The 27,370-nt window shown below is 44.1% G+C and overlaps 1 protein-coding gene across 1 annotated transcript in view; it reads left to right on the top strand.

The window, feature by feature from the left end:
• The first annotated feature begins 20,503 nt into the window (after nt 1-20,503).
• The window catches only part of LOC123990428 (potassium voltage-gated channel subfamily H member 2-like), a 342,223-nt gene continuing 335,356 nt past the window's right edge, over nt 20,504-27,370 (top strand). The window contains exons 1-2 of the mRNA XM_046290973.1: nt 20,504-20,610; nt 21,090-21,797. Coding sequence (XP_046146929.1) covers nt 21,722-21,797 — 76 coding nt within the window. The 5' untranslated portion in view covers nt 20,504-20,610; nt 21,090-21,721. The remainder of the gene's footprint in view (nt 20,611-21,089; nt 21,798-27,370) is intronic.

Raw genomic sequence — 27,370 nt, 5'->3', positions numbered from 1 at the left:
GAACATAGCAACATGAGTGCCTTCGGAAAGTTGTTCTGCTCCTGAACAAGGCAGTTAACCCACTGCTCCATGGTAGGCTGTCATTGTAAAGTAACATTTTTCTTAACTGTCTTGCCTAGTGAAATAAAGGTTCCACAAGCTACAAGCTTGGCACACCTGTATTTGGGGAGTTTCTCCCATTTCTTCACTGCAGATCCTCTCAAGCTCTGTCAGGTTGGATGGGGCGCGTTGTTACACAGCTATCTTCAGGTCTCTCCAGAGATGCTCGATTGGGTTCAAGTCCGGACTCTGGCTGGTTCACTCAAGGACATTCAGAGACTTGTCCTGAAGCCACTCCTGCATTGTCTTGGCTATGTGATTAAGGTCATTGTCCTGTTGGAAGGTAACCCTTTACACCACACTGAGGTCCTCAGCATTCTGGAGCAGGTTGAACATTTTCCAAGCAGACTGTCATGTGCCCTTTACTGAGGAATGGCTTCCTTCTGGCCACTGTAAAGGCCTGATTAGTGGAGTTCTGCAGAGATGGTTGTCCTTCTGAAAGGTTCTCCCATCTCCACAGAGTAACTTTGCAGCTCTGTCAGAGTGGCCATCAGGATCTTGGTCACCACCTTGACCAAGGCCCTTCTCCCCTGATTACTCAGTATGACAGAGTGGCCAGCTTTAAGAAGAATCTTGCTGGTTCCAAACTTCTTCCATTTTTAAGAATGGAGGCCACTGTTTTGGTACCCTTACCCAGATCTGTGCCTTGACACAATCCTGTCTCAGAGCGCTACAGATAATTGCTTTGACCTCATGGCTTGGTTTTTGCTCTGACATGCATTGTCAACTGTGGAACCTCATATAGAAAGGTTGACAGTGCATGCCAGAGCAAAAACCAAGCCATGAGGTCAAAGCAATTGTCTGTAAACTATAAACTTGGTTAGGGCATTGATTAATTTGGAATGGGCGGGCCAGTCCATAGCATCAATGCCTTCCCCTTGCAGGAACTGCTGACACTCTAGCCACATGAGGTCGAGCATTGTCTTGCATTAGGAGGAACCCAGAGCCAACCGCACCAGCATATGGTCTCACAAGGGGTCTGAGGATCTCATCTCGGTACCTAATGGCAGTCAGGCTACCTCTGGCGAGCACATGGAGGACTGTGCGGCCCCCCCAAAGAAATGCCACCCCACACCATGACTGACCCAACGCCACACCGGTCATGCTGGAGGATGTTGCAGGCAGCAGAACGTTCTCCACGGCGTCTCAAGACTGTGTCACGTCTGTCACGTGCTCAGTGTGAACCTGCTTTCATCTGTGAGGAGCACAGGGCGCCAGTGGCGACTTTGCCAATCTTTGTGTTCACTGGCAAATGCCAAACGTCCTGCACGGTGTTCGGCTGTAAGCACAACCCCCACCTGTGGATGTCGGGCCCTCATACCACCCTCAATGAGTCTGTTTCTGACCGTTTGAGCAGACACATGCACATTTGTGGCCTGCTGGAGGTCATTTTGCAGGGCTCTGGCAGTGCTCCTCCTTGCACAAATGCGGAGGTAGTGTTCCTGCTGCTGGGTTGTTGCCCTCCTACGGCCTCCTCCACGTCTCCTGATGTACTGGCCTGTCTCCTGGTAGCGCCTCCATGCTCTGGACACTACGCTGACAGACACAGCAAACCTTCTTGCCACAGCTCTCATTGATGTGCCATCCTGGATGAGCTGCACTACCTGAGCCACTTGTGTGGGTTGTAGACTCCCTCTCATGCTACCACTAGAGTGAAAGCACCTCCAGCATTCAAAAGTGACCAAAACCTCAGCCAGGAAGCATAGGAACTGACAAGTGGTCACCACCTGCAGAACCACTCCTTTATTGGGGGTGTCTTGCTAATTGCCTATTTCCACATGTTGTCTATTCCATTTGCACAACAGCATGTGAAATGTATTGTCAGTGTTGCTTCCTAAGTGGACAGTTTGATTTCACAGAAGTGTGATTGACTTGGAGTTACATTGTGGTGTTTTAGTTTTCCCTTTATTTGTTTGAGCAGTGTATAAAACATCAACAGTTATTTTTGATTAAACTATTGAACCACTGTGGCTAAATTATGCTCTCTGGTTCATTTTGAACATTGAGGGTGGGCTCCTGTAGTTGTATTGTTTTTGCCTCTTGGGCCAAGCCCCTGACTCACACACTTGACCAGTTTATTTTAATTGTTCAGTTATCCATTCAAGGCAGGGCCCCCCAGTTCTCGTGGGCCCTCTTATCTCCTCTCCCTTCTGATGATCTTTCTACACTTGTGAGTGTGCTCCTCCAGTCTTCCTGTAATTGGCTGTTTCAGTGAAAAAGTATAAAATGTATATTACATATATAATATACTCTGTACTATATACAGTATATATTTCCTTACTAAACCATTGTTTTATTTGCTGCCGCATGGGCCCATGAGCTGTCCTCAGGTCAGAAACTGCTGCCCACAAGCTGGCCTCAGGTCAAACTACTTCCTACAAACTTCCACTGGCTGCCCTCAAGTCCCAAACACTTAGCTTAACTATGTGTGTGCTGTGGTGTAAAGTACTTAAGCAAAAAATACTTTAAAGTACTGCTTAAGTAGTTGACAACTTTTACTTCACTACATTCCAGAGGAAAATAATGTACTTTTTTATCTCCATACATTTTCTCTGACACCCAAAAGTAATTGTTACATTTTGTATGCTTAGCAGGACAGGAAGGTGGTCTAATTCCCACGCTTATCAAGAGGACATCCCTGGTCATCCCTACTGCCTCCGATCTGGAGGACTCACTAAACAGAACATCCCTGGTCATCCCTACTGCCTCTGATCTGAGGGGCTCACTAAACAGAACATCCCTGGTCATCCCTACTGTCTCTGATCTGAGGGGCTCACTAAACAGAGAACATCCCTGGTCATCCCTACTGTCTCTGATCTGAGGGGCTCACTAAACAGCGAACATCCCTGGTCATCCCTACTGTCTCTGATCTGAGGGGCTCACTAAACAGCGAACATCCCTGGTCATCCCTACTGCCTCTGATCTGGTGGACTCACTAAACATCCCTGGTCATCCCTACTGCCTCTGATCTGAGGGGCTCACTAAACAGAACATCCCGGGTCATCCCTACTGTCTCTGATCTGAGGGGCTCACTAAACAGAGAACATCCCTGGTCATCCCTACTGCCTCTGATCTGAGGGGCTCACTAAACAGAACATCCCGGGTCATCCCTACTGCCTCCGATCTGAGGGGCTCACTAAACAGAACATCCCGGGTCATCCCTACTGTCTCTGATCTGAGGGGCTCACTAAACAGAACATCCCTGGTCATCCCTACTGTCTCTGATCTGGAGGACTCACTAAACAGAGAACATCCCTGGTCATCCCTACTGCCTCTGATCTGGAGGACTCACTAAACAGAGAACATCCCTGGTCATCCCTACTGCCTCTGATCTGAGGGGCTCACTAAACAGAGAACATCCCTGGTCATCCCTACTGCCTCTGATCTGGAGGACTAACTAAACAGAACATCCCTAGTCATCCCTACTGTCTCTGATCTGGAAGATTCACTAAACAGAGAACATCCCTGGTCATCCCTACTGCCTCTGATCTGAGGGGCTCACTAAACAGAGAACATCCCTGGTCATCCCTACTGCCTCTGATCTGGAGGACTAACTAAACAGAGAACATCCCTGGTCATCCCTACTGTCTCTGATCTGGCAGATTCACTAAACAGAGCATCCCTGGTCATCCCTACTGCCTCTGATCTGGAGGACTCACTAAACAGATGCTTCATTTGTAAATGATGTCTGAGTGTTGGAGTGTATCCCTGGCTATCTGTAAATAAATAAAAAAACATCAAGGTGCCGTCTGGTTTGCTTAATACGGAATTTAAATGATTTTGTATATTTTAGCAATTCCATTTACTTTTAATACTTAAGTGTATATATAAAACCAAATACTTTTACTCAAGTAAAATTTAACTGGGTGACTTTCACTTGAGTAATTTTCTATTAAGGGATCTTTACTTTTACTCAAGTATGACAATTGGGTGCTTTTTCCACCACTGTGTGTGTGTATGTACTGTGTGTATGTACTGTGTGTATGTGCGTCAGAATACATCATCTTGAAAACAGGGTTCTACCACTGTGACTAGAGGGTTCTTATCTAAAGTAAATGTTCCAGCCTGTGTGCTTACATTCTCAATAAAAAATAATCTATAGTTCTGTTTACCCACAACTTTCCTGTCAGGGCCTGGTGTCTTAGCAACAATAGAATAGTGTGTCTTTTCATGCAAGGCCAGATGCTGATTCCAGGAGAAGGCAGGTGTTATTGTGAAGTCCCCACCAATATGTTCCTCTTGTCAATGATTTTGATCCAAAGGTCAATATTTGACTGAAACGTTGGCTAATATGATAGCTTCCCAAGTGGGTTTTGAAATGGAAATCCTGAGGTAAGTGTTATATCTGTCCCACTAAACAGAGTTCACATTAGGTGGTGACAGATTAACAGTGGGAAGTAGTTTTTTTTTGTTGTCAGGTGGCAATGACACCTTTTCTGTGGCAGCGGCTGTGACTGTGTCAGTGAGTGTCCAACCCTCCACCCCAACAGAGGGCAGTACAACCCTGGTCCCCACATACTCCTTCCACCTGAAGGTCAGTTGTCTATTTATTTACTTTTACTCAAGTATGACAGTTGGGTACTTTTTTTCCGCAGAGTAGCTCATACCCCGCTATCGGTCTTAAGCACCTTTGATATCCCGCTTATATCTCAAATATTAACAGGATATTGGTCTGCACGTAAATGTGGTAAATGATTCTGAGAAGGTTTTGGAATGTACCGGACAGTCTGGCATTCAAAATGGCGTGTCGGATTCAGATTCGAGGTATGTAATGCCATCATTCAGACAAAAGGGTTTGATACATGGTTAATAGACTGAGGGACTGAGACTTGACTGTAAAATGTACTTTGGTTTTTCTTCTTTGGACCCTAACGTGTCTGTCTTAATGCAGTGGTTTTCAACCTATGTTTAACTGCAGGTGGTCCTGGAATTCTTTTTCACAATCAGAATAATATGCCTTTCATTTGTTACATTCCCTGCGAATGGTGGTCCTCGAGCTTTTGACAGTGATTTGGTGGTCCTCGGAACAGAAAAGGTTGGGAACCCCTGGTCTAATGTACCAGTCTCTTGATGAATACTCTCTCTCTCAAGTGTTTTGTCCAGGAGAAGTATTCAATTGTATCATGGACTCATTTGATGGTGCGTGTGATTCTTTGACCTTCTGATGTATTAGGAGCTGTGCACAGTGTCGATATGATATGGAGGCCCACTACGTCATTGGAAACTAGAAAGCTGCTCTACCAGCAACAGCCAGCAGGTGGGAGATGGTAACGCTGTAGTTTCCTACTGGCAGACCATGATCACCAGTACCTGGATCCCTCTGTGTCAAACCCAACATCTCTCCCTCTCGTTTTCTGTCTCTCCAACTCCTCTTCCTCTAGGCCTCTCCCTCCATTCTATCTACCTCTCTCTGCCTCCATCACTCTTCCTCTGCCCCTGGTTGTGGTGAGTGTGTCGGCCCTAAGTTTGGGACTGGGTCTGCCTTTCATTCTAGAGCAGTGTTTCCAAACTCAGTCCTACTTTGTTTCTATTGCGGCATAAGCACCACTGATTCAACTCATCAAGTCAAAAGCTTGATGATCAGTTGATTTGTTAAACCAGGTGTGTTGGAGCTGGAATCAAACAAGTATTTAAATTGAAAAGTTAGGTGTGTAGGCCTCCCCCTTCAGACACACCGTCTCCCACCTCCCACTACTCTCCCTCCTTTTCACCATTTTCTGCTACCCTCGTTTGCCCTTGTCCTCCTCCCCCTTCTACCCCCTTCCCTGTCCTCCCATCCGGTCTCCTCTCTCTCCCCCTCCCCTCCAGGGCATGTACAAAAAATGTATCTATCTTGCATTTATCTAGCTTGTTCTTCGCTGGTATAAAATATCACTGTTAGTAAGGGGGCATTGAAAGAGAATGAGCTTTCTCTCGTTCTCTCTCTCTCTCTAGAGCTCATTCTCGTTCATTAACAAGCTCTCTCGTTCTCTCTCTAGAGCTTATTCTCGTTCATTAACTCTCTCTGTCTCTCTCTCTTTCGTTCATTAACACAAAACCCTCTTTTCTTTTCTCAACTCCCCAAGCTGCCCTCTCTCTCTCCTCCTCCTCAGCCGTTCCTCTAATCTCTCTCTCCTTTTATCTGTCTGCCCTGTTCTATTTTCTCCTCCGTTCCTCTCATCTTACGGGGGGAGCCCGTGGCTGAGTGTCGCCGTTACACAGAGGTCAGGGACATCACTAAGGGAGGCTGTCGTCTTGACAACGTGGAAGTCAGCTACTGTAGAGGGCGCTGTTTGTCCAGCAGGGATGTCATTTTGGAGGTTTGTCCGGCAATGATGTCATTTTGGAGGTTTGTCCGGCAATGATGTCATTTTGGAGGTTTGTCCGGCAATGATGTCATTTTGGAGGTTTGTCCGGCAATGATGTCATTTTGGAGGTTTGTCCGGCAATGATGTCATTTTGGAGGTTTGTCCGGCAATGATGTCATTTTGGAGGTTTGTCCGGCATTGATGTCATTTTGGAGGTTTGTCCGGCATTGATGTCATTTTGGAGGTTTGTCCGGCATTGATGTCATTTTGGAGGTTTGTCCGGCATTGATGTCATTTTGGAGGTTTGTCCGGCATTGATGTCATTTTGGAGGTTTGTCCGGCAATGATGTCATTTTGGAGGTTTGTCCGGCAATGATGTCATTTTGGAGGTTTGTCCGGCATTGATGTCATTTTGGAGGTTTGTCCGGCATTGATGTCATTTTGGAGGTTTGTCCGGCATTGATGTCATTTTGGAGGTTTGTCCGGCATTGATGTCATTTTGGAGGTTTGTCCGGCATTGATGTCATTTTGGAGGTTTGTCCGGCATTGATGTCATTTTGGAAGTTTGTCCGGCATTGATGTCATTTTGGAAGTTTGTCCGGCAATGATGTCATTTTGGAGGTTTGTCCGGCAATGAAGTTTGTCTGGCAATGATGTCATTTTGGAGGTTTGTCCGGCAATGATGTCATTTTGGAGGTTTGTCCGGCAATGATGTCATTTTGGAGGTTTGTCCGGCAATGATGTCATTTTGGAGGTTTGTCCGGCAATGATGTCATTTTGGAGGTTTGTCCGGCAATGATGTCATTTTGGAGGTTTGTCCGGCAATGATGTCATTTTGGAGGTTTGTCTGGCAATGATGTCATTTTGGAGGTTTGTCCGGCAATGATGTCATTTTGGAGGTTTGTCCGGCAATGATGTCATTTTGGAGGTTTGTCCGGCAATGATGTCATTTTGGAGGTTTGTCCGGCAATGATGTCATTTTGGAGGTTTGTCCGGCATTGATGTCATTTTGGAGGTTTGTCCGGCATTGATGTCATTTTGGAGGTTTGTCCGGCAATGTTGTCATTTTGGAGGTGTGACAGCAAGGACTGCGAGTCCGTCGTCCTGCCTGACATACACAGCTGCCAGTACACCAGCTGCCAGTTCACCAGCTGCCAGTACACCAGCTGCCAGTACACCAGCTGCCAGTTCACCAGCTGCCAGTTCACCAGCTGCCAGTTCACCAGCTGCCAGTTCACCAGCTGCCAGTTCACCCCATCCGTAGCCTCTAAACGAATGCCCCCCACACACACACAAATAGACACCCACAGACAGACGAACAGCCCTCCAGACACACACACAGACAGACAAACACACACACTCTCTCTCTCTCTCCCCACCACACCCACTTTCTGCCAGCGTCCAATGCTGTTAGTCATGCTGTCACTCCGTCCATCACGTCATAGCCGCTCTCTCTGTCACTCACACCCAGTTGCTGCAGTCCCACTGTCCCTCGCTGTTTCTTCCACTTCTTGTCGTTCTCCGGTAATGCAGTTTAATGGACATGATGACTTCACCCCCCCATGATAGCTACATGCATAATTCAATCAGGGCCTCACCTAGAATAACCAATTCTGTAGTCATCAATCATCAACGTGGTTGATTGCATTAGCTAATTGGATATATACATCGCAAGGCAATTTACAGAGCTCAGATTCTTCAATCATATAGTTGTGCGTTGCCTGGTGACATACTTTCTCTTGGGCAATTTCATGTGCCACACGTATAATACAGTTCTGCAATAATTCTCAGTGAAGGTTTCATTATTAAAGATGGCAGCTGCCAATTTGTCTTACTCTTATGACTTTTGAGCATTTTACATGTTGTGGTAGATATCTGAGAAGTTGTTTCCCCATCAGTAGCCTCTAAACGTTTGCTTAAAGCCAAACTAAAATGCCACCAACTGAATTGAATGTGAAAGGCTTTGAAAATGAACAGCTTGGGGTAAGCTCTGTGTTCCGTTGACATTTCACTACGTTGCGTTACGATACGTTTGCTTTTGTAAGAGATCTTCAAAAAAATGACATGAATTTCGCATTAATATGAAACGCGTATACTAATGAAAATATTACATGTCATGTCTCAAAATCTATATGTACACTCTATATATTGCTTTATGTCCTCTGGATTCGAGAAGAAAGAGGAGTTCAACGGTGAGCCTGTCAGCTAGCCTTAAAGTCCAGGTAGCAGATAAATCACATACAGTGCATTTGGAAAGTGTTCAGACCCCTTGACTTTTTCCACATGTTACATTACAGCCTTATTCTAAAATGTATTAAATACATTTTGTTTCCTCATCAATCTACACACAATACCCCATCACGATGAAGCAAAAAACAGGTTTTTAGAAATGTATTAAACATAACAAAACATAAATACCTTATTTAGTATTCAGACCCTTTGCTATGAGACTTGAAATTGAGCTCAGGTGCATCCTGTTTCCATTGACCATCCTTGTGATGTTTCTACAACTTGATTGGAGTCCAGCTGTGGTAAATTAAATTGATTGGACATGATTGGAAAGGCACACAACCAGTCTCTTTAAATAACGTCCCACAGTTGACAGTGCATGTCAGAGCAAAAACCAAACCAATATTGAACTCTTTGGCCTGAATTCCAAGCGTCACGTCTGGAAGAAACCTGGCACCGTCCCTACGGTGAAGCATGGTGGTGGGAGCATCATGCTGTGGGATGTTTTTCAGGGGCAGGGACTCGGAGACTTGTCAGGATTTAGGGAAAGATGAATGGATCAAAATACAGAGGGCCTTGAGGAAAACCTATTCCAGGGCGCTTAGGACATCAGTCTGTGTCGATGGTTACCTTCCAACAGGACAACGACACTTAAGCACACAACCAACGGAGGAGAGGCTACGGGACAAGTGTCTGAACGTCCTTGAGTGGCCCAGCCAGAGGGTGGCCCACCTGGACTTAAAACTGATCGAACATCTCTGGAGAGAGCTGAAAATAGATATGCAGCTCCCCATCCAACCTGACAGAGCTTCAGAGGATCTGCAAAGAATGGGAGAAACTGCCCAAATACAGGTGCGCCAAGCTTGTCGTGTCATACCCAAGAAGACTTGAGGCTGTAATCACTGCCAAAAGTGCCTGAATACTTATGTAAATGTAATATTTCAGTTGAATATTTTTTTCAAAACTTGTATGCATTTTGAAAAACAATTTTTCTTTGTCATTATGGGGTATTGTGTGTAGATTGATGAGGGGGGGAAAACTATTGAATACATTTTTGAATAAGGCTTTAACGTAACAAAATATGGAAAAAGTCATGGTTTAAATACTTTCCAAATGCACAGTATGTAAACTCAGCAAAAAAGAAACATCCTCTTAAAGTCAACTGCGTTTATTTTCAGCAAACTTAACGTGTAAATATTTGTATGAACATTACAAGATTCAACAACTGAGACATAAACTGAACAAGTTCCACAGACATGTGACTAACAGAAATTGAATAATGTGTCATTGAACAAAGGGGGGGGGGTCAAAATCAAAAGTAAGTCAATATCTGGTGTGGCCACCAGCTGCATTAAGTACTGCTGCATTAAGTACTCCTCCTCATGGACTGCACCAGATTTGTCAGTTGTCAGTGAAGAGCACTTTTTGCCGAGTCTACGGTTTTGTCTCACCAGGGTTGATGGTTGGATTCGTGTTTACCGTTGAAGGAATGAGCGTTACTCTGGAGCGGGATCGATTTGGAGGTGGAGGGTCCGTCATGGTCTGGGGCAGTGTGTCACAGCATCATCGGACTGAGCTTGTTGCCATTGTCTGCAATGACAACAAGCTCAGTAAACCGGAAGGAAGACTTAAACGAGTATGGAAAACGGCTGTGAGGATTTTTCTACAATTTTCACAACATACGGACAAAATTATAGTCTTTACAGTGGAAAATGTATTTGAGTGAACATTATCAAGCCAGCAGCAGATGAAACAGAAAGTGAATTCTTTCTACCCACATCTTTATTGCGTCTATCATTGTCTAGCTGGCTAGATATGCTATCAGTATACTGTATGGCAGTACAAACAACATTTTGTTCACTTATTTTGCCAGCTAGAAAAAAACAGACTCAATATTAATTCAGAAACTGAGGAAGAGGAACATTAGCTAATGCCTCTTCAACAAATTCCGGAGTTCTAAATTGAGCAGCTGCTGAAAAATGAGCTCCTGTATTTATTGAGATTTAAATGTTTTTTTAGAGTGAAGTACATCGAAAAAATCAAGAGAAAACTGCAAGACTCAATAGAAGACAAAACAAGGAACAAACTAAACAAGACAGGCTTTTGAAAAATTAACTATTTTTTTCATAAAATTGTACAGTTATCTTAGCTAGGTGAATTGCTAGCAGAATTGTTTACTTGTTGCTAAGCAGTTGCTAGGGACTCTCCTGGAAGAAGCTAGCTAGCTTACAAAGAATAACAACAAAAAATATCTAGTTAACAGAAGAAAGGAAGACAAAATAAGGACAAAAGAAGGACAGAAGAAAAAGGAAAAGAAAGAGGACAACAAAGTGAAACAGTCAGCACTTCTATTGCAACTTCGTATTTCGTCGTCCTAACGTAGTCTACACTGCTATCTGCCCAGCAGCTAGCCAGCTAGCAAACGTCCACCGTCTACCGAATAGCAGCACTGTAGAAACTATTACACTCAACTGAACGACTTGATTAGTGTAGTGTTAGCTAGCTACATAGTTGTCTTTGCTGTCTTCGTATCCAAGATAATTGTGTAGTTTAGAGCGTGTAGTCTTAGAGTGATTATCTTAATTTACCGAGGTTAGCTAGCCAGCTATTTGTCGTCCTTAACGTAGGAGACACTGCTAGCTAGCCAACAGCTAGCCAACGTCTACTGAATAGAACTTCCGCACTCAACAACCCGGTCGCATTCCGCTTCGCTCCACAGGTAGTATCACATTTTTCATTTCATTTCATTACAGCACAACGGTTTGATTTGTTTGATCATAGCTAGCTACATAGCTAGCTACATAGCCGTCTGTGTATCAAAGATAATTGTGTAGTCTAGAGCGATTTTCTAGGTTAGCTAGCCAGCTATTGTCGTTCTTTTAACGCAACGTAACGTAATCAACACTGCTAGCTAGCCAGCTAGCCCCCGAATAGCAGCACTGTAGAAACTACTACACTCAACGGAACGACTTGATTAGTGTAGTGTCAACAACGCAGCCACTGTCAGCTAGCCTACAAAGTCAACAACGCAGCCACTGCCAGCTAGCCTACTTCAGCAGTACTGTATCATTTTTAATAATTTTAGTCAATAAGATTCTTGCTACGTAAGCTTAACTTTCTGAACATTCGAGACGTGTAGTCCACTTGTCATTCCAATCTCCTTGCATTAGCGTAGCCTCTTCTGTAGCCTGTCAACTATGTGTCTGTCTATCCCTGTTCTCTCCTCTCTGCACAGACCATACAAACGCTCCACACCGCGTGGCCGCTGCCACCCTAATCTGGTGGTCCCAGCGCGCACGACCCACGTGGAGTTCCAGGTCTCCGGTAGCCTCTGGAACTGCCGATCTGCAGCCAACAAGGCAGAGTTCATCTCAGCCTATGCCTCCCTCCAGTCCCTCGACTTCTTGGCACTGACAGAAACATGGATCACCACAGATAACACTGCTACTCCTACTGCTCTCTCTTCGTCCGCCCACGTGTTCTCGCACACCCCGAGAGCTTCTGGTCAGCGGGGTGGTGGCATAGGGATCCTTATCTCTCCCATGTGGTCATTCTCTCTTTCTCCCCTTACCCATCTGTCTATCGCCTCCTTTGAATTTCATGCTGTCACAGTTACCAGCCCTTTCAAGCTTAACATCCTTATCATTTATCGCCCTCCAGGTCCCCTCGGAGAGTTCATCAATGAGCTTGATGCCTTGATAAGCTCCTTTCCTGAGGACGGCTCACCTCTCACAGTTCTGGGCGACTTTAACCTCCCCACGTCTACCTTTGACTCATTCCTCTCTGCCTCCTTCTTTCCACTCCTCTCCTCTTTTGACCTCACCCTCTCACCTTTCCCCCTACTCACAAGGCAGGCAATACGCTCGACCTCATCTTTACTAGATGCTGTTCTTCCACTAACCTCATTGCAACTCCCCTCCAAGTCTCCGACCACTACCTTGTATCCTTTTCCCTCTCGCTCTCATCCAACACTTCCCACACTGCCCCTACTCGGATGGTATCGCGCCGTCCCAACCTTCGCTCTCTCTCCCCCGCTACTCTCTCCTCTTCCATCCTATCATCTCTTCCCTCTGCTCAAACCTTCTCCAACCTATCTCCTGATTCTGCCTCCTCAACCCTCCTCTCCTCCCTTTCTGCATCCTTTGACTCTCTATGTCCCCTATCTTCCAGGCCGGCTCGGTCCTCCCCTCCCGCTCCGTGGCTTGACGACTCAATGCGAGCTCACAGAACAGGGCTCCGGAAGGCCGAGCGGAAATGGAGGAAAACTCGCCTCCCTGCGGACCTGGCATCCTTTCACTCCCTCCTCTCTACATTTTCCTCCTCTGTCTCTGCTGCTAAAGCCACTTTCTACCACTCTAAATTCCAAGCATCTGCCTCTAACCCTAGGAAGCTCTTTGCCACATTCTCCTCCCTCCTGAATCCTCCTCCCCCTCCCCCCTCCTCCCTCTCTGCAGATGACTTCGTCAACCATTTTGAAAAGAAGATCGACGACATCCGATCCTCGTTTGCTAAGTCAAACAACACCGCTGGTTCTGCTCACACTGCCCTACCCTGTGCTCTGACCTCTTTCTCCCCTCTCTCTCCAGATGAAATCTCGCGTCTTGTGACGGCCGGCCGCCCAACAACCTGCCCGCTCGACCCTATCCCCTCCTCTCTTCTCCAGACCATTTCCGGAGACCTTCTCCCTTACCTCACCTCGCTCATCAACTTATCCCTGACCGCTGGCTACGTCCCTTCCGTCTTCAAGAGAGCGAGAGTTGCACCCCTTCTGAAAAAACCTACACTCGATCCCAACAACTACAGACCAGTATCCCTTCTTTCTTTTCTCTCCAAAACTCTTGAACGTGCCGTCCTTGGTCAGCTCTCCCGCTATCTCTCTCAGAATGACCTTCTTGATCCAAATCAGTCAGGTTTCAAGACTAGTCATTCAACTGAGACTGCTCTTCTCTGTATCACGGAGGCGCTCCGCACCGCTAAAGCTAACTCTCTCTCCTCTGCTCTCATCCTTCTAGACCTATCGGCTGCCTTCGATACTGTGAACCATCAGATCCTCCTCTCCACCCTCTCCGAGTTGGGCATCTCCGGCGCGGCCCACGCTTGGATTGCGTCCTACCTGACAGGTCGCTCCTACCAGGTGGCGTGGCGAGAATCTGTCTCCTCACCACGCGCTCTCACCACTGGTGTCCCCCAGGGCTCTGTTCTAGGCCCTCTCCTATTCTCGCTATACACCAAGTCACTTGGCTCTGTCATAACCTCACATGGTCTCTCCTATCATTGCTATGCAGACGACACACAATTAATCTTCTCCTTTCCCCCTTCTGATGACCAGGTGGCGAATCGCATCTCTGCATGTCTGGCAGACATATCAGTGTGGATGACGGATCACCACCTCAAGCTGAACTTCGGCAAGACGGAGCTGCTCTTCCTCCCGGGGAAGGACTGCCCGTTCCATGATCTCGCCATCACGGTTGACAACTCCATTGTGTCCTCCTCCCAGAGCGCTAAGAACCTTGGCGTGATCCTGGACAACAAACTGTCGTTCTCAACTAACATCAAGGCGGTGGCCCGTTCCTGTAGGTTCATGCTCTACAACATCCGCAGAGTACGACCCTGCCTCACACAGGAAGCGGCGCAGGTCCTAATCCAGGCACTTGTCATCTCCCGTCTGGATTACTGCAACTCGCTGTTGGCTGGGCTCCCTGCCTGTGCCATTAAACCCCTACAACTCATCCAGAACGCCGCAGCCCGTCTAGTGTTCAACCTTCCCAAGTTCTCTCACGTCACCCCGCTCCTCCGCTCTCTCCACTGGCTTCCAGTTGAAGCTCGCATCCGCTACAAGACCATGGTGCTTGCCTACGGAGCTGTGAGGGGAACGGCACCTCAGTACCTCCAGGCTCTGATCAGGCCCTACACCCAAATAAGGGCACTGCGTTCATCCACCTCTGGCCTGCTCGCCTCCCTACCACTGAGGAAGTACAGTTCCCGCTCAGCTCAGTCAAAACTGTTCGCTGCTCTGGCTCCCCAATGGTGGAACAAACTCCCTCACGACGCCAGGACAGCGGAGTCAATCACCACCTTCCGGAGACACCTGAAACCCCACCTCTTTAAGGAATACCTAGGATAGGATAAAGTAATCCTTCTCACCCCCCCCTTAAAATATTTAGATGCACTATTGTAAAGTGGTTGTTCCACTGGATGTCATAAGGTGAATGCACCAATTTGTAAGTCGCTCTGGATAAGAGCGTCTGCTAAATGACTTAAATGTAATGTAAATGTAACAAGAAACAACTGTGATAACGTTAATCCTAAAATAGAACTCCGATCACGCGGTAAGAACTCCGATCACGCGGTAAGAACTCCGATCACGCGGTAAGATCTGAGATCACGTGGTAAGAACTCCGATCACGCTGTAAGATCCACAATGCTCTAATCTAGTGGTTACTAGTAACTGAAGGATTGCAAGATCGAATCCCTGAGCTGATAAGGTCCAAATCTGTCGTTCTGCCACCGAACAAGGCAGTTAACCCTCTGTTTCTAGGCCGTCATTGAAAATAAGAATGTGTTCTTAACTGACTTGCTGAGTTAAAGAAATGTTTAAAAAAATAAACGTTCCCATTGAGCAAAATCCACAATCCACCCCTCTAGAGAGAACCTGGCTCCTTTCTTCGAAATGTCACCAGATCCACATTCGAGTACATGACTGAAGCATCGCATTTCAGTTTAGCCCACCATAGACACACACACAGTTTTGGCCCCAGCCAGAGGACTCTATATGGACCTCCATCGCGACCAAAACTACTCTTTTCCCATAGGCTTCTACAATCTTTAGTATGACAACCCAAGCAGTTAGCTACCAAACAGCAGGCAGACATGTTAATTTGTTTACTTTGGTATGGATCAGTGTTTAGAAGGAAGACGTAAACTAAATAACCTAAGGTTAGGTAACACCATATTGCCCTCAAAGGACCCTGGGACTAAACACCTCCCTCTGCAACTGGATCCTGGTCTTCCTGATGGGCCACCCCCAGCTGTTAAGGGTAGGTAACAACACATCTGCCAAGCTGATCCTCAACATGGATGCCCCTCAAGGGTGAGTCCTCAGTCCCCTCCTGTACTCCCTGTCCCAAGAAGGCCAAGATGACACAGTCTGCAATCAAACAGAAGAAAAAGAAGCAGCAGGGAGGCAGAGAATAAAGTATACTATCTAGACTGTATATGTGTGTACGGGGCCTCACTCTGGTTTTGTAACTTTTCTGTTTATTTTTCGTGACTGCGTGGCCAAACATGACTCCAACACCATCATTAAGTTTGCTGACAACACAACAATGGTAGGCCTGATCACCGACAATGATGAAACAGCCTATAGGGAGGAGGTCAGAGACCTGGCAGTGTGGTGCCACGATAACAGCTTCTCCCTCAACGTGAATAAGACAAAGGAGATTGATCGTGGACTACAGGAAAAGGAGGGCCGAGCACACCCCATTCTCATCAACTGGGCTGTAGTGGAGCAGGTTGAGAGCTTCAAGTTCCTTGGTGTCCGCATCACCAACTAACTATCATTGTCCAAACACACCAAGACTGTCATGAAGAGGGCACGACAACGCCTATTCCCCTTGAAGAAACTGAAAAGATTTGGAATGGGTCTTCAGATCCTCAAAAAGTTATACAGCTGCACCATCGAGAGCATCCTGGTTGCATCACTGCCTGGTACGGCAACTGCTTGGTCTCCAACCGCCAGGCACAACAGGGGGAAGTGCATATGACCCAGTACATCACCGGGGCCAAGCTTCCTGCCATCCAGGACCTCTATACCGGGTGGTGTCAGAGGAATGCCCTAAAAATTGCCAAAGACTCCAGCCACCCTATTCATAGACGGTTCTCTCTTCTACCGCACGGCAAGTGGTACCGGAGCTCCAATTCTATGTCCAAAATGCTTCTTAGAACCTCTCTAGGATATGTGGGAAGCTAGCGTCCCACCTGGCCAACATCCAGTGAGATTGCAGAGCGCCAAATTCAAATACAGAAATACTCATTATAAACATTCAGAAAAGATACAACTATTTTACATAGGTTTAAAGATGAACTTCTTGTGAATCCAACCACGGTGTCAGATTTCAAAAATGCTTTATGGCAAAAGCATACCTTACAATTATTTGAGAACATAGCCCAGCAGACAAATCATTACAAACAGTAACCAGCCAAGTCGAAGAGTTACACAAGTCAGAAATAGAGAAATGTAATCACTTACCTTTGATGGTCATCATATGGTTGCACTCAGAAGCCATTAATTTATTCAATAAATGTTCCTTTTGTTTTGGGTATGTCTCTCTTTATATCCAAAATCCTCCATTTTGTTCATGCTTTTTCCCCCAGTCATCCACAGGCTCAAACGCAGTCACAACAGGCAGACAAAAAAATCCAAATTGTATCCGTAAAGTTCATAGAAATATGTCAAATGATGTTTTATATTCAATCCTCAGGTTGTTTTTAGCCTAAATAATCGATAATATTTCAACAATAACGTCGTCAATATGAAAGGTAAACAAGAAAGGCTCTCTCGGTCGCGCGCATGACAAAGCTCTGTGATATGGCAGGATCCACTCATTCAGACTGGTCTTACTCCCTTATTTTTCAGAATACAAGCCTGAAACAATTTCTAAATACTGTTGACATCTAGTGGAAGGCATAGGAACTGCAATTTGAGTCCTAAGTCAATGGATACAGTAATGGCATTGAATAGAAAACTACACACAAAAAATCCTACTTCCTGAATGGATTTTTCTCAGGTTCTGCCTGCCAAATCAGTTCTCTTACTCACAGACATTATTTTAACAGTTTTGGAAACTTTAGAGTTTTCTATCAAAATCTACTAATTATAAGCATATCCTGAGTAGAAGGCAGTTTAATTTGAGCATGCTTTTCATCCAAAATTCCAAATGCTGCACCCTACCCTAAAGAAGTCAACTATTTCTACCCCCAAGCCATAAGACTCCTGAACAGCTAATCAAATGGCTACCCAGACTATTTGCATTGTCTCCATTACCTCCACTAACTCGTGTAACACATTGTCTCCATTACCTCCACTAACTTGTGTAACACATTGTCTCCATTACCTCCACTAACTTGTGTAACACATTGTCTCCATTACCTCCACTAACTTGTGTAACACATTGTCTCCATTACCTCCACTAACTCGTGTAACACATTGTCTCCATTACCTCCACTAACTCGTGTAACACATTGTCTCCATTACCTCCACTAACTTGTGTAACACATTGTCTCTGTACCGATACCCTCTGTATATAAACTCGTTACTGTTGCTCTTCAATTATTTGTTATTTTTCTATTTTCTGCTATTTAAAACAAACACTTATTCTGTTTTTATATAGTAAATACTTTAGTCTTGGCCGTCCTAGAAGGGTAAAATTCCAACCATTTTTGAAAGGATTGTAATACACTGGCTTGCATAGGTATTCAACCCCCTTGTAATTTTTCCTATTTTGTTGCCTTACAACCTGGAATTAAAATATATTTTGGGGGGTTTCTATCATTTGATTTACACAACATGCCTACCACTTTGAAGATACAAAATATTTTTATCGTGAAACAAACAATATTTAAGACAAAAAAAAATGAATTTTGAGGGTGCGTAACTATTCACCCTCCCAAAGTCAATACTTTGTAGAGCCATCTTTTGCAGCAATTACAGCTGCAAGTCTCTTGCGGTATGTCTCTAAAAGCTTGGCACATCTAGCCACTGGGATTTTTGCCCATTCCTCAAGGCAAAACTGCTCCAGCTCCTTCAAGTTGGATGGGTTCCACTGGCGTACAGCAATCTTTAAGTCATACCACAGATTCTCAATTGGATTGAATCTGGGCTTTGACTTGACCATTCCAAGACACGTAAATGTTTCCCTTAAACCACTCGAGTGTTGCTTTAGCAGTATGCTTAGGGTCGTTGTCCTGCTGGAAGGTGAACCTCCATCCCAGTCTCAAATCTCTGGAAGACTGAAACAGGTTTCCCTCAAGAATTTCCCTGTATTTAGCACCATCCATCATTCCTTCAATTCTGATCAGTTTTCCAGTTCCTGCCGATGAAAACCATCCCCACAGCATGATGCTGCCAACACCATGCTTCACTGTGGGGATAGGGTTCTCGGGGCGAAAGGTGTTGGGTTTGCACCAGACATAGCTTTTTCCTTGATGGCCAAAAAGCTACATTTTTGTCTCATCTGACCAGAGTACTTTCTTCCATATATCTGGGGAGTCTCCCACATGACTTTTGGTGAACACCAAATGTGTTTACTTATTATTATTTAATTTAATTTAAGCAATGGCTTTTTTTCTGTCCACTCTGTAAAGCCCAGCTTTGTGAAGTGTACGGCTTAGAGTGGTCCAATGGACAGATACTCCAATCGCCGCTGTGGAGCTTTGCAGCTCCTTCAGGGTTATCTTTGGTCTCTTTGTTGCCTCTCTGATTAATTCCCTCCTTGCCTGGTCTGTGAGATTTGGGGGCGGCAGGTTTGTTGTGGTGCCATATTCTTTCCATTTTTTAATAATGGATTTAATGGTGCTCCGTGGGATGTTCAAAGTTTCTGATGGTTTTTTATAACCCAACCCTGATCTGTACTTCTCCACATCTTTGTCCCTGACCTGTTTGGAGAGCTCCTTGGTCTTCATGGTGCTGCTTGCTTGGTGATGCCCTTTGCTTAGTGGTGTTGCAGACTCTGGGGCCTTTCAGAACAGATGTATATACCCTGAGATCATATGACAGATCATGTGACACTTAGATTGCACACAGGTGGACTTTATTGAACTAAGTATGTCACTTGTGAAGGTAATTGGTTGCACCAGATCTTATTTAGGGACTTCATAGCAAAGGGGGTGAATACATATGATCTTATTTAGGGGCTTCATAGCAAAGGGGGTGAATACATATGATCTTATTTAGGGGCTTCATAGCAAAGGGGGTGAATACATATGATCTTATTTAGGGGCTTCATAGCAAAGGGGGTGAATACATGTACACACACACCTTTTCCGGTTATTTTTTAAAATTTCACATCACCAATTTGGACTATTCTGTGTATGTCCATTGCATTAAATCCAAATAAAAAAAATCAATTTAAATTTCAGGTTGTAATGCAACAGAATTGGGAAAAACGCCAAGGGGGGTGAATACTTTTGCAAGGCCCTGTAGAGTCTTAAAAGAGTATCTACAGACTTGACATATGATTGTTTAAATTATGGATCAAGCTATGATACAGTGCCTTCTGAAACTCCTTTTACACTGTTGTGCTTCTAATATATCACTTATCACTCTTTCAATCTTTCTGTACACAATCTATATTTAAAGATTGTTCCATGTTGCTAAATGGGATGTCCATAACAGTATATTTTGTAAATCTATGCACATATACAATGCATGTCTCTGTGAAGACGGGTGTAAAATATAAACCTGTATAAAACAGTGTGTGTGTGAGAGAGAGAGAGAGAGACTGGGAGATCTCACTGGGGGACGCTTCCAGGAGACAGCCGCGTGTCTGTATGCTCCTGACTAAATAAGGGAATTGGAACGAGTGAACAGGCAGCTCTCCGCCCACGGAGCTCTATGGATCCCCCTCTCCATTTTCACATTTACAGCTTTCAAAAGAAAATACAGTAAATAATCAGGATGACAGTTTTATTGTGTGTGTATTGTATTTTAATGAAGATGATATTGTATACCGGTAGGGAGAGTTAAGCATCATGCTGTAAAATAACATCAAAGTGAACCATACAGTGCCAACAACATGCGTACTTGCACGCGGAGCGCGCTCTTTGTCTATCGCACAGTGAAGATAGGGGAACCCCCTCCAGTGCTCGTGCTGGCAGTGACGTGTGTACTAGTCTGAAGCTCCCTCATACATGAGACAACTGAGGATGAAGCCCAGTCCTTCCGTGAAATAAACAAAGCGCATCGGAAGTCCCCAAAAAGCGCATAATTGACCGAGCGGTGAGTCAACGCCTCGTGCACTTCACACGCAAACTGAAACCGACCACAACCAGCCCTTGTTTTCGATTGGTATTTTGAATTAGCCTCATTGCATATAGGCTTACAATAGATTGCGGCTGTTGTGTGTGTCAGTCTGGTTGAATTGTGACTGTGATGTCATGTGGATGTGGGTTAGCTTACACACCTGAATGTAAATGTAGCGGCACTTGTGTGGATACCAAACCGTTTGGCCACAGAGGCTCATGTTTGGTTTATTTCAAATCCGATGCTGCTGTCTTTCTTTAGTTACAACGCTTTAGAATAGTCGCATCTCTTTCTCTTTGTTAATTAGCCATTCTCGATGTATTGGATAGATGGGCTATTCAACAAATGTAATCGAATATTTTTATTACTAAGCATCAAATTATACAAATTATGATGATATGTTATGGCTGACGTTGTGCTTTATACACGTTCATTGTCATTCAATGTTTCAACAGTTCTGTTTGCCGATGAGGAAAGTGTGAAAGAGGCGCAGTCGCCACCACCGGTGACCGCACAGAGTACTGACCACACGCGGGACACTTCTACTCCAGAGCGACTACGTCTCAACAACCTAGGACGGACTTTATCCAACGATTTATTCAACTATTTACTTGGCTGCTGATTCCTCTCTGTTTCGTCCATCGGGCGTACGGAAACAGGGAAGAATAGGTGGGCCAGGAGAAAAGGAAAAAAAGACGCAACTATGGCAAAAGCAAGGCTGACTGACTCCCCCGGAGTGTGTAATGAGAAATTACAAGAAGTAGACTCTCGCCTTGCCATTCACCAGAGAGGATATCATATTTGACAGCTCAAGGGACGTAAACAAAACATGCGCTCCTCTTAGTGGAAACTAGAAACTGTTTCCGGATTAAGTGGTGGCACATTTTCTATAACGCTCCTTTCTCTGAGAGGACTGTCCACTTGGTCCGTCTCATGAAGTCATGCTCATGCTTCGGTCGAGGAGTACAGTATTTATTATTCTATGACGTAGGGCACAGTGATTGTCGTCCGTTTTTTCGGGACTCGTAGACTTGGAGGTCCGCATTGGCGACAGAAAGTCCAAAAACTTCAGGGGGATAGAGCAAAGATGCCGGTTCGACGGGGTCACGTGGCACCACAGAATACTTTCCTCGATACTATCATTAGGAAATTTGATAGTCAATGTAAGTTGTTTGATTATTGCATGATGATTTATTATTGCGTTCAATAATCATGTTCATCATGTGTCTAATATTGTGTCCAATGCATAAACCAATTGGATGATAACTTCATTACCATATCACATCATTTTTTCCTGTATGTTTTCCGGTTGATTTTTCTTTGCATGGTAAGTAAAATGCGGCATGTTCTTTTTTTTCAAATATTCTTCAAGTATACCGCAAACAATATTTAATAATTAATTCTCTTAAGAATAGAGATAGTAGGCCTACACTCAGGGGTGTCATGAACCCCTTGTTTAAGAGGGGGCAAGATGTGATTATGGAGGGGGTGGATGTTGGAAGAATTTAGACATTTTTAAAGACGTGAAACTGATTTTTCCTGCAATCTAAAGTCATATTCATTATGCATAATTGTATGTAAAAAATGATATGTCATTTTTCCTACATAAGCCATTTTAGTTAATGATGCACATTGATTCTTTAATTCTTTAAAAACTTGTATACTTTACCAGTTTAGTAAAACTACCACACTGGTATATAGTATCATAACCCAATAATGAATCTATTTATTATCATTTTGGGTTTAGAAAAGAACAATGCATGGCTCTGTCTATTTTACAGTGAAATAATGTCTATGAATTCATAGACAGTGAATTTGCTTCCTAACCATAATGTTTTGTAAACATCTTGGAACCATCTGACAGATAATTTTCTCCAGGCGAAATTGGATTGCAATTCCAGCCAAGTACGATCTCGACATAAACCCATGGACAGTGAATATTTTTCAATTAAAATAAAAATCTAATTAAACTGAAAAAAATCAACCCTTTTAAAAAAAAACACAATATTTCTAAATAGGATCGGGTCAGAATAATGATATCATAAATCTTCAACATTCCCCTAACACACCAAGCATTTCGCAAGTTCTAAAATTCACAGACATTGCCCCAATGTTATTATAAGATTAGCCTTCCATCTCCGTTCATATGATCTGTTTGTGACTTTGCCACGTAAAAGGTAAACAAACAAACAGGCAAATAGCCTAGGCTACAAGCAGATTTAGCGATGAAAGTGAAAGATGCCATTCTTTTTTACAAAATGATAAAGGAACAACGATAATCAGTCTATTGTGATGTTCCTAAAGAGACTTCCCACGTCGCACATATAGGCCAAATTAGTCAACATTTTTCATAGAATATGCATGGACAAGAATAATGTCCAAAATAATGGAAAATTGGAAAGTTTTGACTGTTTTTCTGCTCCTGATATTTTAATAAAACATTGGTTATAAGCTGCTGGTTAGGCTACTGATTAGGCTACTGATTAAGCTACTGATTAGGCTACTGATTAGGCTACTGATTAGGCTACTGATTAAGCTACTGATTAAGCTACTGATTAGGCTACTGATTAAGCTACTGATTAGGCTACTGATTAGGCTACTGATTAGGCTACTGACCAGGCTACTGATTAGGCTACTGATTAGGCTACTGATTAGGCTACTGACCAGGCTACTGATTACGCTACTGATTAGGCTACTGATTAGGCTGCTGATTAGGCTACTGATTAGGCTACTGATTAGGCTACTGATTAGGCTACTGATTAAGCTACTGATTAGGCTACTGATTAGGCTACTGATTAAGCTACTGATTAAGCTACTGATTAGGCTACTGATTCGGCTACTGATTAAGCTACTGATTAGGCTACTGATTAGGCTACTGATTAGGCTACTGATTAAGCTACTGATTAGGCCACTAATTAGACTACTGATTAGGCTACTGATTTGGCTACTGATTAAGCTACTGATTAGGCTACTGATTAAGCTACTGATTAGGCTACTGATTAGGCTACTGATTAAGCTACTGATTAGGCTACTGATTAGGCTACTGATTAAGCTACTGATTAGGCTACTGATTAGGCTACTGATTCGGCTACTGATTAAGCTACTGATTACGCTGCTGATTAGGCTACTGATTAAGCTACTGATTATGCTACTGATTAAGCTGCTGATTAGGCTACTGATTATGCTACTGATTAGGCTACTAATTAAGCTGCTGATTAGGCTACTGATTAGGCTACAGATTAGGCTACTGATTAAGCTACTGATTAAGCTACTGATTAGGCTACTGATTAGGCTACTGATTAAGCTACTGATTAGGCTACTGATTAGGCTACTGATTAGGCTACTGTGTGCTTCCTCTGGCAAAATTGATGCTATAACCAATTACGTTATTATATTATATATTATTATTATATTACGTTACCGCGAAGACCAGCTTTTGTTGAGTCTAAAATACAAATAAGTAGTGCTGATTCAGATTGGCACACATTTTTAACTTCCACCTCATCGCCAGGGGAGCTGGAAAATAACTGAGCGCCAGCTTTTACAAGTCGAAATTGTCAGTGTACGTTTGACACTAGCGCCGCCTTAATGCCAGCAGAAAATAGAGCTGATATGGGGCGGCAGTGTAGCCTAGTGGTTAGAGTGTTTGACAAGTAACCGAAAGGTTGTAAGTACAAATCCCCGAGCTGACAAGATACAAATCTGTCGTTCTGCCCCTGAACAGGCAGTTAACCCACTGTTCCTAGGCCATCGTTGAAAATAAGAATTTGTTCTTAACTGACTTGCCAGGTTAAATAAAAAAATATGTTATAAACATACACTGTATTTATATTTTGGCTTAAAGGTTTTGTATATATATTCAACTCTTACTTTGTGTATACAGACCCAGCACTGCCAAGAAGACCCCTAGCTTAGACCTAGAACTTCACACTGTGGACGACATATAGTGAGTTCCAAAAGTATTGGGACAGTGACACGTCTTTTGTTGTTTTGGCTCAGCGCTCCAGAACTTTGGATTTGAAATAATATAATGACTATGAGGTTAAAAAGCAGACTGTCAGCTATAATTTCAGGGTATTTTCATCCATATCGGGTGAAGAGTTTATAAATTACAGCACTTTATGTACATAGTCCTCCCCATTTTAGGGGACCAAAAGTATTGAGACAAATGAACTTATATGTGTATTAAAGTAGTTGAAATTGCATTATGTGGTCCCATATTCCGATATCAAGCAATGATTCCAACAAGCTTGTGACTCTACAAACTGGTTGGATGCATTTGTTGTTTGTTTTGGTTGTGTTTCAGATTATTGTGTCATTTTTGGATTCACTTTTATTGTAAATAAGAATATAATGTTTCTAAATACTTCTACATTGATGTGGATGCTACCATGGTTACGGATACTCCTGAATAATGGTGAGTGACCCGAAAACTGCGAACCTGCTCTCTGCTGAGGAGTATTTTTCTCCGCTCATACAGGAGTGATAAAAGGTGAAAACAATTTTCTATGTGAATCATTTTTTATTGTGATTTATCAGGGAGTCATATACTAAACATTTGACTACTCTATTCCACATATATAAGTGAATTTGTCCCAATACTTTTTGGTCCCTTGAAATGGAGGGACTATGTACATAAAGTGCTGTCCTTTCTAAACGGTTCACCCGATACAGATGAAAATGATCATTTTAAATCCAAAGTGCTGCAGTACAGAGCCAAAACAACAACAACAAATAAGTCACTGTCCCAATACTTTTGTAGCTCGCTGTATAGCCTACATGACTATAATACCAATGCACTCTCAAATGCTGCTGAGATTATACAAGTACTTGGTCTCAGGCTAATATGTAAATGTGTTCTGTCCAATGATCTGCTCTAATTGTGCTTACGAAGTAAAACCCAAACTTATTGTTTTCCTACTTTCAAAATGAAAGTTAAGTCAACATGTCACATGAATGGAGCCATGAGCTCTCTGCCACTTGCTGTCTGTGTGTCAGTGTTGCCAAGTGTTGACAAGCTTCACTCAACCTCAGTGGTCTGCGCAACTATATTTGATGCGAATCGGGTTACATTTTGTCAATTTCTAAATTATCGCAGAGATGTGACAAGCACGGCTGATGGTCAACATTGGTGTCACGAACAGTCAGCACTGCCTTAGGTCGGCAGGTAACCTAGTGGTCAGAGCGTTGGGCCAGTGACCGAAAAGTTGTCATTCTACTCCTGAAAAAAGGTTAACCCACTGTTCCTAGGCTGTCATTATAAATAAGAATTTGTTCTTTAACTGACTTGCCTAGTTAAATAAATAAAAAAATTTGGGCTGAGAGAGAGAGAAAGAGAGAGCGATCTGAATACGTGAATATGTGCATTTAAGCACCTCTGGCCTCAGCAAGAGAAACCTAATGGAGGTGTCCACTCACGTACCACCTAGCTAGCCTTATGCCACCTACCACCTAGCTAGCCTTATGCCACGTACCACCTAGCTAGCCTTATGCCACGTACCACCTAGCTAGCCTTATGCTACGTACCACCTAGCTAACCTTATGCCACCTACCACCTAGCTAGCCTTATGCCACCTACCACCTAGCTAGCCTTATGCCACCTACCACCTAGCTAGCCTTATGCCACGTACCACCTAGCTAGCATTATGCCACATACCACCTAGCTAACCTTATGCCACGTACCACCTAGCTAGCCTTATGCCACGTACCACCTAGCTAGCCTTATGGCACGTACCACCTAGCTAGCATTATGCCACGTACCACCTAGCTAGCCTTATGCCACGTACCACCTAGCTAACCTTATGCCACGTACCACCTAGCTAGCATTATGCCACCTACCACCTAGCTAACCTTATGCTACGTACCACCTAGCTAGCCTTATGCCACGTATCACCTAGCTAGCCTTATGGCACGTACCACCTAGCTAGCATTATGCCACGTACCACCTAGCTAGCCTTATGCCACGTACCACCTAGCTAACCTTATGCCACGTACCACCTAGCTAGCATTATGCCACCTACCACCTAGCTAACCTTATGCTACGTACCACCTAGCTAGCCTTATGCCACGTACCACCTAGCTAGCCTTATGGCACGTACCACCTAGCTAGCATTATGCCACGTACCACCTAGCTAGCCTTATGCCACGTACCACCTAGCTAACCTTATGCCACGTACCACCTAGCTAGCATTATGCCACCTACCACCTAGCTAACCTTATGCTACGTACCACCTAGCTAGCCTTATGCCACGTACCACCTAGCTAGCCTTATGGCACGTACCACCTAGCTAGCATTATGCCACGTACCACCTAGCTAGCCTTATGCCACGTACCACCTAGCTAACCTTATGCCACGTACCACCTAGCTAGCATTATGCCACCTACCACCTAGCTAACCTTATGCTACGTACCACCTAGCTAGCCTTATGCTACGTACCACCTAGCTAACATTATGCTATATACCACCTAGCTAGCCTTATGACTGTTTTCTTGGTGCTTCTTTATAGTGTCCTCCTCCTACACTGCACTGTGAAGGAGGCAATGAAGACTTTTCCAAGCTGAAAATTATAAAATGATATTGGCTACAGAGAGTCGACCCATCAGCAGGAATTTATCACAGGACACACTATACAGTAGATACAGTATGTGTTTTGTACTACAGGATCTTATGTCTAATCACAGTTAAGAATATAATAATTTTATCAGACTGCATGCACCCAGAGCCCAGTTTGCACAC

Source organism: Oncorhynchus gorbuscha, linkage group LG12, assembly GCF_021184085.1.
Source record: "Oncorhynchus gorbuscha isolate QuinsamMale2020 ecotype Even-year linkage group LG12, OgorEven_v1.0, whole genome shotgun sequence".
NCBI lineage: Eukaryota > Metazoa > Chordata > Actinopteri > Salmoniformes > Salmonidae > Oncorhynchus > Oncorhynchus gorbuscha.
The sequence above is the reverse complement of the archived record's forward strand: the minus strand, read 5'-3'. Positions and strand labels throughout refer to the sequence as shown.